The sequence below is a fragment of the Marmota flaviventris genome, chromosome 4, assembly GCF_047511675.1.
Source record: "Marmota flaviventris isolate mMarFla1 chromosome 4, mMarFla1.hap1, whole genome shotgun sequence".
NCBI classification, from domain to species: domain Eukaryota; kingdom Metazoa; phylum Chordata; class Mammalia; order Rodentia; family Sciuridae; genus Marmota; species Marmota flaviventris.
The window spans coordinates 9464422-9477530 of NC_092501.1; the positions used below are offsets into that span (position 1 = coordinate 9464422).

A 13109-nucleotide genomic window follows, 5' to 3' on the forward strand; every position below is an offset into this window, starting at 1 on the left:
GTCTGCGGGCTGGGTTAGAGTGCTGAGTGTTTACTTCTTCACCTGTGTAACTCAACCTTCTGCTTCAAAAGCTGCCTAGTGCCTCTCCACCTGCCCATCTCATGTGAATCTCTGTGACTCTGATGTTCTGTGGTACTTCTGGATGCCTTCAAGTTCTTAGGAAGGAACCTCCCTGAGCATCTGCAGCCCTGCTGCCTCATCTTTCCCTGCCAGGAGTGAGGCTTTGTGTGGCCCAGGGGCCAGCAGTATGTGCCTTGCCCTACCTGCCAGCACCATAGATATGGCTCACAGATGTGGCTCCAAAAGTTCCAACTTGACTCTTGGTGCATGAAACTGGACAGATGAAGTTGTGCCAGACTGCAGCTGGTGTGTCCCGTGTGGTTCTAGAGTACCAATTTCAAAGGGCCTGCTGTCAGGCAGTCTCAGTTTAGAGCTCCTACTGGGTTCAAGCCACAGTCTCACCCCTAACCCACGATAACTTTTGGTTTGGGCACCTGCTGACGAAGTGAAGTTAAATGAAAAGGTGGTCAATGGGTCTCGGAGATACCAAAAAAAAAAAAAAAAAGAGAGAGAGAGAGAGAGAAATAGAAGAGAAAGAGAAAAGGAACGGGGATTTCTTATCTGTGCAGATAGCTTTTAGGATGGTTCCCCTTCCCAGTGCTTGCAGAGATCCCACAGGGCAGTGCTTGAAGGTGCAGGGTGCTGTTCAACCACACAGTCTCTGTGGGTTGCATCTGATCCCCTTTCTGTTCCAGCTGCATACCTGTCCTGCGCTTCTGCAATTCTTTATGATCCCTTATTTCAGCTCTCCAGAAGGGGGCTTCCCCTTCCCTACCATGCAGCCACACCTTGGGTGCTGGTGTGGTCCATTTCTGCTTTTCTTCTTCTGACTTCTAATAAATCACTAGTCGTTGTTTCACCTGAATGCTGACTCTCTGAGTTGGGTTCCAGCATTTCCCCCTGCCCTCTTGTCTCATTGTTAAGTTGTGCTATGGATCCAATTCAGTATACATCATATAGTACTTGTCTGTTGGTTTTGGGTTTTGTTTGTTTTTTGTCTAAGCAGTATGATTTTTTTTTTTTTTGGGGGTGGGCACTACTGGGGATTGAATTCAGGGACACTCAACCTCTGAGCCACATCTCCAGCCCTATTTTGCATTTTATTTAGACTCACTGAGACTTATTTAGGGTCTCACTGAGTTGCTTAGCGCCTTGCCATTGCTGAGGATGACTTGAATTCGCAATCCTCCTGCCTCAGCCTCCCAAGCCGCTAGAATTACAGGTATGTGCCACCATGCCTGGCAGTAATTTGATTTAAAAAAAAAAAAAAGAATTGATTTTTATATTTGCATATGTTTCAGTGGTTCACAAAATAAAAAGTTCTCCATCAAGTATTTCCATTATGGCTTTTCTCTTAATACCAATTTATAACAAATTCACAATTATACAATATTTATATCTGATCTTTACTAATCTTTTATTTTCTTGTGTAATTGCATTTGTTTTGTATAATATAATAAAAGATATTCATAGCTCATTTGGATTTCACTTGAATTAGAACTGATAATTTAGATCATTTACATTTTAAAACTTTAGAAATTTATATAACTTTTGAAGTTTGTATTTATTTATATCAGAATTATTTACTTTTAAATGATTGCCATTTTCTTTTTTGTTTTAATTCTTATATCTATCACTTTACAATGCATATTTGTGAATTTTTCCAGACCTCTCAGATGGATATTAACAATAATATTTAATCCCACATAATAAATCCTGGCCTATTGATGAAATATTCATGGCTCAGTAAACTGAGAGATGTTTAACTATCCTGGTGCATTCGAGATAGTCATCATTTCCAGCAAGATTGGAAGGAGTTCTGTCTGCTCCTTGGTGTGTCTCTCACCAAGCCTAGAACTATAGAGCTGCAAGGAAGCAGAGGAGCAGTGGGGAGATTGCCTCTGCACTGCAGCCCTGTGCTACCTTGGTGCTCTTGAAGGGAGTAGCTGAGTCTTGTAGAAGAGGAGACTAACATAGAGCACAATTGGAGAGTAGGTTCCACATTGCTAATTGTATTACTGATTTTGACACATTTTGGTGGAAGCTGTTTGGGTAGTTTTCCAGTTTCTTAAGCATTCCTATAGTCAGTATAGAGTTCTATACTTGTAGATTTTTATATAACTTAAACTGCAGATGTTAAAAGTATTTGAATTGAAGATCATGAGCTTGGCATTACTCTATATTTTAAGAAGATGAAGTTTAGTGATGCAACCAATACATTTAACATGTTTACTTGCACAGAATCTAATCTGTGTGTCTTGGCACCCTTCATAGACATGAATAAGATAGACAAGGGCTTCCAGTTGGTCAAAGTAAATAATAGATTAGAAAACAGACAACTTAATTTTAGATTCTTCATAGAACTGTGACAAAACAAAATCAGCAGTGGTGGTAGGCATGAGACCTGTTTCATACTGAGCGGTCAGGAAAGACTTCTATTAACAGGTGACATATTAGGAGCAGAAGAGGAAAAGGAACCAGTCTTGTAAAACTCTGAGGGTAGAAGTCCAGAGAAAGGGATCACAAGTCCAAGTGCCCTGGGGGAGTCTCCCTGGCTAAGGTTAGGGAAGGACATAGAGATACATGGAGGACAGAGAGGGGCCAGTGGAGCCAGGTCATGGTAGGAGGTTGGATTTTATCTATGTGTGATACTATCCAGTACAGGATCGGGTGACTGGGGTGGTTACCTGATCTGATTTAGTACTGTAAAAGATTATTTGGCTCTGGAGATACTGGAGAGTCAAGAGTAGAAACAGAAAAGCCAATTGGGGTGCTACTTGTAGTCATCCAGAGGAGACATAAATGGTGGCTTTGACTAGAATATCTGAGATGCAGGTGATAAGAGGTGGCCAGAATCCATATATTTTGAAGACAGAATCCACATGATTTACTGATGAATTGGGCATAGGGAAGAGAGAAAAAGAACAGTTATGAATGACTCATAGATTTGGGGCATAGTGATACACTGAACTGAGATGAGCAGAACCAAGTAAAGGAGTACCTTTCAAGGGGTTGGGTGGTCTCATATTTGCTTATATCCATATATTTTCTTGGTTGAATCTTGAAAGCGTATTAGTTCTAGGAATAGTAAGATTTATTGTGTTTATTTGGCTTGGATTTAGAAATATTTTGAATTTGGGGAGGTAACAGTCTTTCAAAGATTTAAATTTGAACTAAAAATACACAGAATATTCCATTAAATATTATATTTCTTCTAAATTTCAAGCATCCACTGATTCTAAAAGTGAACAAAAGAACGAAAGCCTTCAAGAAACAAATGTAGAAACATGCATTAGAAATGTATTTAGGTTTTACTTAAAACTCTCAGATACAACAAAACAAGTCATTTAGCTGGGCAAGTAGGGTGAAAATTCTGTGCCAAGATCTTTCTGGATTTAAATTATAACCATGCCACGCCAAGGCATTGCAGCGAACACCATGGTAACTTCTTTGTTGAGGCAGCCCTTGCCTATGCCAACAAACAGAGGAAACATGGTGTGAGAGCATAGTGTTTCCCTCTCTTGTTTAGGGAAAACATGTATCAGATTTGCATGTAGATACGGGAACGAGTTATATGTCTCATACAGCTGAACATGTTTGCAGGTAAATGGGCATAATAGTAGTTATTCTTTCTGAAACTTATTAGCTTTTGAATGTTCTCAAATTTGCTCTATTTAACTATCTTTAACCTGCTAAGCTCATATTCTTTGAGAATTCCAGCAAAATGAATAATGTGACACTGTAGATCAGTTTAATTTTATGCTTCTTGAATTTTGCATCAACTGTTTTGCCTAATGAAGAGTGAAACCGGAACTTAAGTATATTTGCTTAAAATAATTTTAGAGGATTATAGGGTATCTCTTTAATAAAAAATTATCTTAAGAGTGTTTTGAAAATTATTTTTCTTTCAAGATTTGGATTTTTTTATTATAAATATCAGATTTTTAAAAATACTTATTAACAGATTATATCATTGTTTTTGTTTTAACTGTATCTTCATCTTTCTTTTTCTTTTGGCAGAGAAATTGCTTTTACTAGGCAACTTCAGGAGAAAACATCTCAACTCTGCTACTACTATATGGGTTTTTACATACATTCATGTCCCAAGATGAAATATAAGGTAAAGTTGATTTGTGTATGTGTGTCTGTTTTCATTATATAAAAATGAATCTTTAATAAAATTTTTATCTCAAGGCACAGGATTTGGAGCTTTGAAGGAGGGATGAATGGGTTAATAAGTAAATCTCTTTGCTGCTTCAAAAAGTAAACTTTCTATAATGAGAACCACAGTTTTTACTGCTCTTACTTTATAATCCATTATGAGTTTTAAGCATATTTCAGAATTTCCTTTAAAAAAGGGTTTTATGATTCTTGTTAGTGAAACTCTTTGATGTTTGCTACGTACTAGTGGAGGATTGAGCAGTGCAGGGAGCAGATTCTTCCTCCACCTGCTGTGACCACCACCACTACCACCAGCACAGTTGGTGTTATTAACTCTGCAGGTGCAGGAAGATGCACACATGAATCTTCCACCTAGAACTTGTGGTCTAGGTGGAGCTGGGGGCATTTAACATAAAACCAGGTCTTGCGTTGGTGGGTGAGTGGCCTGGGAGGATGTGGGGTTTTGCTCCACAAGGTGTGGAAGAGGAGAAAAGGAAGGGCTCAAGACAAGGGAAGGTTTGGGCTGACAGTATAGCTCAGTTGGTAGAGTGCTTGCCTCGCATGCATAAAGCCCTGGGTTCAATCCCCAGCACCATCACCACCGAAAAAAAAGAGGGAAGGTATGATGGAGAAACATGAAGGAGCCAGTAACAGTGCCTGTGATGTACTCATAGGAGGGAGAGTAATGAGGAGTAGGAAGGACCCTGAAATGTGGTCCAAGGAACACAGGCAACTGGGAGATGGGTCACATGTCAGAGAGCTGTATAAATAGAATATGTAAATTGTCCACATGCAGAAATATGATTTTTTAAATCATAAATATTTTTAAAAACATGCTGAAATAAATAAAAAGTATCCTGGAGCCCCTGTGTGCCCATTATCTGGCTTCAGCAATTATTCACACATTTTTTTCATCGTTCCTTTATCCCATCCTCATCTCTACCTTCTTATGAATTCATCTGGACCAAATCAAAAAGATCCTTTCATTTGTAAATATTTTAGTGTGTATTTATTTCTAAATTGTAAGGATGCTTTGAAAACAACTGCAATCTCACCATCACACCTAAAAAGTATTAACAATGTTTCCAAATGTCATCAGTGTTCATATTTCCCTTATCAATGTTCATATTTCCTTAGTTGTTTCATAATGCTTTTCACAGTAAATTTGTTTGGTTTAGGACTCAAACAAAGGACATACATTATATTTGGTTGATATATCTCTTAAATTCCCTGCCCCCCCCCCCCCCCCCCGCATTCTTCAAAGGAATAATTCATATAACTTAGTGATTGTTCACATGATCATGGTTTTAAAGATTTGAGGTTAAGTACCAAGTGGCTGATGGTTCCATTTTCAGAAATTATGGATTCTAAAAGTAAGGCTGGCTTTGAGAGAAGGATGAACATAGAGCATTGAACTTTGCTGGGTTTTGACAGTCCACTGTAGTAGTCTGATCAAGGTGTCCCACAGGTATTTGGGAGTTCTCTCTTGAGCTCATATTTAAGCATACATTGTAGGTAGATAGCTTTTGGATTTGGTTGTCTTCAAAAATGATCTGTATACCTGATTATTGTTTTACTTGATAGGCTTAAACAAATGTTCTGTGCAGAAGGAAAAACATGACTATATTTCTGTTTGCCCCCAAACACTTACTTGCTACTAATTTTATTAGTATTTTCTCTTAGCTTACTATCCTTGTTACAGTACCAAATCTAACTTAGTTCAGGGGAGAAAACTCAAATATTCATACAATTACAAGCCTCAGGGAAAGCTCTGGCTGCTCTCCTTCAAGGAATACTTGCACATGACCCATTAAATATAAGTATTTATACCAGACTCAGGGACTTCATCTCTTAGCCTTCATCTTTAATGTCACAGTGTTAAATGCCTAGTTTATATGTTTAGTGTTAGAGCCTTTCTCTTGTACTTTCCTTTTGTCTAACTAAATTCTAAATTGCTCTGTATTTTAATCCATTTCTTTATACACACACACACACACACACACACACACACTTGTCACTAGTGGAAGTTAATCTAATTTCATCATCCCTTTTGCTTTATTTTTTTCCTGAATTTATATTTTAATTTACAAATAAAATTACATATATTTATATTTTACAGCATGATGCTTCAAAGTATGTGTACATTGTGAAATGGTTAAATCAAGCTAAAAATCATGTGCTTTACTTCACATTCTTCTTTGTGGTAAACATAATCTGCTGTCTTAGTAATTTTCAAGTATATAAAGCATTGTTTGTAGTTATAATCTTCATGTTCTGCAATAGGTATTTTGGACTTATTCCTTCTATCTAACTGAAAGTTTTTACACTTTGAACAACACTCGATTTTAACCACCCCCCAGCCCCTAGTATTATCATTTTGTTCTTTCTTTCTATAAATTTGGCTTTTTAAAAAAATTTTGTTATATATGATGGCAGAATGCAATTCAATTCACATTACACATATAGAGCACAATTTTTCATGTCTCTGGGTATATACAAAGTAGATTCACACCATTCGTGACTTTATACATGTACTTAGGATAATGATGTCCATCTTATTTTTCTTCATGAAGATGTTGAACTCAAGATTTTTTGGCTGTGGTCCAGATTAAATGTTTTATGTTCTCTAGTCTTCCTAAGAAGAACTCTGCTGGAAATTGAAGTCAGTTCATATCTCTGTTTAAATTAAGGATTTTAAAAATGCCTTCTGTGCTGTTCAGTCTGGCAGGAGCAGTCGCCATCATTGGGTCAGTGGGTCTTGCTGTGGATGTTTCTCGTGTGGGTTGTGTCTGTGGTGGTGGTGGTTGTGGCTTCTGCTGTCAACAGTGTAAATAGCCATGAAAATATAATCAGTGTTAGCAAGTTTAGATACAAAGTACATGAGTTATGTTCCAAGAAGTAATAAGGTTTGGAAACAAAGTAAGTACACGAATTGGCAATTTCAATTTGTGATTCTGTATAGTGCTGCTAACTTGCTAAAAGATCTGCACATTAGGTTATTGGAAATAGTGCCTACCTAATAAGGTGTACTGGCACTTTCCAGTGTTTTAATATTTGTCAGAGTTCTTTGTAAATACTACTAAACCTAGTGTTTCTTACTTGTTAGATAATCTTTAAGATATCCATAATAGTGAGTAAAAAGTATGAAGACCATGGAAAGAATTTAAGAATAACTTAGGTTTTCAGGGACTCTAATCTCTCATTTCCCAATCTTTCAAATCAGTATCTGTTTGGAATTTGGAAACACTATCAAAACCTATAAAACTAGGTTCTAGCCCACAGTGGAAAGACTATTTGGGACTCAAATAAGCCATCCAAGCAGTATTTAATTTTTCCAGTGTATTATAGTCGTATTTTATCTTCTTGGGAGAGATGATTCTTAAATTTTGTAGTATTGTTAGAGTTTTTTTTTTGTAGATATTTGTGGGATGATAAGAAACTTTTAACACTAAATTTTGTAAAGCCATCATTTTCCTGGAATTATTGTTTTTGAACACTTCTGGGTCCTTAAAAACATTTTGATGTTGATTTTTAGGTGGTTTTTAAAAGTTGTTTTCATTGCATTATGATTAGACTTAAGTAATCTTAGGTAACTGAGGGATATTTTTGCTTCACTTAAAGGATTTTAAAAAATATTTTGAGCAAATGAGAATTATCAGTTCTGAAAGAAGAAAATATCTGCTTATTTTGTTTAAAAATTTTTTAATACTTATTTTTTTAGTTTTTGGCGGACACAACATCTTTCTTTGTATGTGGTGCTGAGGATCGAACCCAGGCTGCACGCATGCCAGGAGAGCGCGCTACCGCTTGAGCCACATCCCAGCCCCCATATCTGCTTATTAAAATAGGTCTTTTCAGTTAGAAAATGAGCCATCGAAAATTGTAAGACAAGTGTTGGTCTAAGCATGAGTATTTCTCATTGCAAGTTGAAGGTCTAGAATTAGAGACTACCACCAACAACAAAAGAACTCACAGGAAATTTATTGCACACGATTATGAAATCTCTCATTTTCTTTTTAAAATATTTATTTTTTAGTTGTAGTTGGACACAATATCTTTATTTTATTTTTATGTGTTGCTGAGGATCGAACCCAGGGCCTCACATGTTCTAGGTGAGCACTCTACCGCTGAGCCACAATCCCAGCCCCTAAATCTCTGATTTTCAAGATAAATTTAGCATGTATCTACAGTATAGTTAAAACTATTTTTTTTCTTAGCATATAACTGTTTAAAGTATTAGCAATAGCATATTTCTGCCACATTTTGAAATTTACATGGAAAAATCTGCAAATGTTTTCTGTCTGATATTAAGGAAAAAAGAAATCTGTATTTTTTAATAGGGACACTTTTGATAACTAAGAAGGAACAGTCTATTAGGTGCCTGGTACGTGCCGGACAGCTGTTGAGTCTAGATTTGGTTTCCTCCCTAATGGCCTATGGAGGGCTGGAGGTATTTACAGTACAGTGCATGAAGGTAGTACCATATGACATTGAGTTGTACATGAAACTAGATTAATGTTTCGTTTGGATTTTCTTATGTAGCTTTGGACTTAGCAAGTTACAGTCTATACTGTTATCTCATGTAAAATAAATCACAGTATTTATACCCTCTCTCTGTTCTTCAGTAATTAGCTGAAGTGGTGAGTCCATGTGTTTAGAGAAGACAGTCCTTTGGTAGAGGGCTCCCAGAAGTATCTGCCATCACTTCCTCTTGCCCCCTCTCCTGTATGTGAATGCTGCTACACCCAGCTCAGCCCAAGGGCCCTCACCCTGGATAGGACTGGCCTGGTGCCTTGCACTGACTGATTAGTGGATATCATGAAAGCAACTATCTGGGATTTCTAGATTGTGGGCTTAAGAGAACCGGCATCTGTCTCTACTTCTGTCTTTGGAGCCAGCCATAAGGTGAAAGGTCTAGCTACCCTGCTGAAGAGAGGCTGCCTATGATACCAGAGGCCATTGTGGATGTTTCAGTCCAGCCAAGTTTCTAACTAACTCATTGCATGATGGAACCCCAGACACCAACAGAGAAACCCCTCCAGAATCAGGAGGAATATTAAATTATTGTTTGAAGCCACTGAGTCTTGAGTGGTTTGTTACCCAGCAGTGGATGATGAAATGTGTGGCATAGGTGTGGAAATCACCTTTATCTTGTGTTGAGCTGTTCAGGCTCCTATCCTGACTGGGACCAAACTGACCTAAGCAGTTTCTGATGGTCAAAGTGAGAGTTTGGGCATCACTTAATTTCCATGTGTAGTCATGTCTAGAGATGAGCTCCTTGGTTCATGAGAATCCATTTTTATAAGGCATTGACTTGGGCCTGCAGGCATCTGAACCTGTAGACAGGTTTGATTTTTCTTGCCTTGTTAATGATGATTATTGCAAGATGGGAATCATCATGTGGTCATCTTCAGAGTTCCATGAACAGCATGTGCTACAGTAAATTCTTGTAAGTACTCATAGTTTGCTTGTTTATAAGTTGCATTCCTTTTTATGTTTTTATTGTTGTGTTATAACTGTACATAATAGCTGGGTTCATTTTGACATAATCATACATGTATGAAATTGCATTTGTCTTATTTCAGGCCCCAGTGCTGCCTTTTCCCCTCCCCTCCTATCTCCCCGTCTTTCCCTTCCTCTTCTCTACTGGTCTTCCTTGTCTTTATTTATCTATTTGTTTTTAATTGGTGAATAGCAGTTATATTCTTGTGCATCATATTTCCAAAAATGTTTTTATTGAATTCTTTTGATTTACTGTTCCATGTATATGTATATAAATATGTGTACATTTGAAATAAAAGTTGATTTATGTAAACATTTCATAGTCAGGTATGTTGTCTGTGACCATAGTCTTAGAGGTCAGGCATAGGATAGTTACAGAAGAGTTTCATGAGAACCAGTGAACAGTCATCAGTAAAAGGAGAGTGTTTTGACAGGTTGTGTTGTCATTGTGTATAATCACTATTAAGGCAATTGTGGCCATTTGAATGTACCTGGTGATATTTTGGCACAATTTACTGTTGGTATGGGGAGTCAGGAACTGGCTGAAATGAGTGGAAATGATATTTTCAGTGTCAGAGATTCTCATTGGAGGAGCTCTTTCTACGTGTGTCTCATCCTCTTGGTATGCTTTCACACACTTCTGAGGTGTTGCTGCCTATTCAGGCATCTCAGGCCATTGGCAGTGACTTGAATCAGGATACAATATGCTTTCCTATTTTTTGGTTGTTATTTAAAATATGACAACTCTTAACCACCCTCACTTGCTTTTTTGTACACCATTCAGAGGCATTAAGTACATTCACATTGCTATGCAACCACCTCACCCCCACCTCTGGGAATCTTCATCTTGCAAAACCAAAACCCTGTACCCATCAAGTAGTAACTCCCATGTCTTCCTCTCCACAGCCCCTAAGACTACTCTTGGTGCATCATATAAATGGAATAATACAGTTTGTATTTTTGTTACTGGCTTATTCATTTAGCTAATGTTCTCAAGGTTATCCATGTTATAGCATGTGTCAGAATTTCTTTCCTTTTTAAGGATAAATAATACTACGTTGTGTATATATACCACCTTTTGTCTAACCATTCATCCATTTTGGGCACCTGGGTTGCCCCTTGCCCTCTGGCTATTGTGAGTACTGCTGCTGTGAACATGGGTGTATAATAACCTGTTCAAGACCTGGCTTTGAATTCTTTTGGATATATACCCAGAAGTGGAATTGTTGGATTATATGGAACCATACTTTTCTCTATCATTTCACATTTCTGCCAATAGTGTGTAGGGATTTCAGTTTTTCCATGTCCTCACGGACATGTGTTGTTTTTTATTTGCTTGTGTGCTTGCTTGGAAACCCTTATCAGAAAGCCATCTAACCAGCTTTACACATTTCGTTTGTCAGAGTTGTGTGTCTTTGTGTGAGCCCCTCACTGGAAGGAGATGAATTAACTTAGAGCAAGTTAATTGAAGAAGTGCTCCTCCCTTCTCATTTCCAATACAGAGGGCGAGCATCTGAATAATTTACTGTTCATTCTGCCCAAGAGCCAGCATTTTTTTTAACAGAGATGTTAGTTTACATATATTTACATAAAGTTTTCTTTTTTAATGGTTCCATTGGTTTAAACATGTTTCTGTCTTTATATATTATCTTTGTAACCGAGATATTGCAGGGAAAAAAAGGAATCTTTAAAAAAATGAGTCCTTTTGGCCTTTGATCAGGTTTTAATTTTGTGCATAGTGATATTCATATTTATTAATCTAACTTTACTTTAGTTTCCTGTCATTTTATCTTTGATGTACTGTTCTTTAAAAAGTCTCATATTTAGTTAATTTCATATCTCAAGATTTATATGTAGGCCTTTTTTTCTTTTTCCTTTTCTGTTAATGCTAGCAAATAGCTTCTTTTTTTTTTTTTTTTAACTTGTTTAGTTTGTTCAAGCTTTTTTTTAAAAATGAGGTTTCCTATGCTTTCCAAATGTTTGCTATTTGCATGTAAACCTTAGATTTTGATAATTAGACTAGCTTTCTTTGACCCCTGCTCATACATTTTAAAAACTATTTGATTATTTTAAAAAATGAGGGGCTGGGGATGTGGCTCAAGCGGTAGCGCGCTCGCTTGGCATGCGAGCGGCCTGGGTTCGATCCTCAGCACCACATACAAACAAAGATGTTGTGTCCGCCGAAAACTAAAAAATAAATATATAAATTTCGCTCTCTCTCTCTCTCTCTTTAAAAAAAAATGAAAGAGCACATAGAAGTGCTGTAATTTTTTAAAAATGAGTAATTTTAAAAAGTTCTTCTTCATATTATCTCTCAGAATGCTGCTGAAAGGACAGGCTGTGAGCTGAAAGAGGCGTTTTGATGGAGTTCTTTATCCAGACTTGTATGCAGGCCAAAGTAAACAGTGATTTCAGGCAGTCTGCTTTGGTATCATGGCATGGCCAGACATTAGATAGTGGAAACATCAGAAAGGGCTCTGAAACAAAAGACTAATTCATCTGTGATTAATCATTCTTATGCTGAATACCTCAGCTTGAGTGTGGTCAAACAGCACCCAGAGTTCTGTAGGACTTTGCTCAAGAGGAGGTACTTGGCATTACTGTCATAAGAACATCTACCAAAAAAATTTAAAAGTTGGAGTTAACAGAGCTGCATTTGCAAAATCATGATTACTGAAACCCTGAAACTTCCAAGCTTTTCAGTTTCCTGACCAAACAAACTAGTAAGTGTGATTTTGCTACACTCTAGCCGTGCAGGGGGATGCACATGGGTACACGTGGTCATGACTTGCTACTGCTGGCCTGAAAGGAATACAGATGATCTCATCAGTTACCACAGCTCAGAGCAGAATACTGGATTCTTTTGATTCAGCATCTGTTTTTTTGATGTCAAATGTCCAGTGGATTAGACATAGTCAGTAAAAAAAATTACCACAGAATAATTTTAGTAAGGGATTTTTAATGCCTCCTAGAGGCAGTGGGAAATTAAAGAATTCTGGTACTCATCACAAATTCTTGTTTCTGAAGTTGTTACATGTGCAGTTATGTCACATCAGAGTCAAAAGCTGCTTGTTAAGGGTCATCTGTCCTAAGCTTCTCATTATAGATGAGAAAATTGAAACTCATGATGGTTAACCTGCCCAGGGTGTGTATTAACTGACATTTTAATTTTAGGAATAGTAAGGATAATTTTAAAATAAGAGTCGTAATTCACAAAAATGGTATAATTTATCCAGATTTATGAGAAGTATATATTTATGTATATATGTATGTATATGTATATGTATGCATATATATGTATGTATACGTGTGTGTGTGTGTGTGTGTGTAAATAAAACTTTTAACTTTGGAGTATCCTGAAATGCTTGGTGTATTAATTAAAGGTA

The 13109-nt window shown here is 37.1% G+C and overlaps 1 protein-coding gene across 8 annotated transcripts in view; it reads left to right on the forward strand.

Moving 5' to 3' along the window:
- Positions 1–13109, forward strand: part of Ate1 (arginyltransferase 1) — a 145430-nt gene that overhangs the window by 69307 nt on the left and 63014 nt on the right. For 7 of the 8 annotated variants that reach the window (XM_027929968.2, XM_027929973.2, XM_027929972.2 and 4 more), the window contains one exon: positions 4081–4180. In XM_027929968.2, coding sequence (XP_027785769.2) covers positions 4081–4180 — 100 coding nt within the window. Of the gene's footprint in view, positions 1–4080; positions 4181–8846; positions 9295–13109 lie in introns of those variants that run through there. The other variant, XM_027929976.2, reaches the window with a different exon arrangement.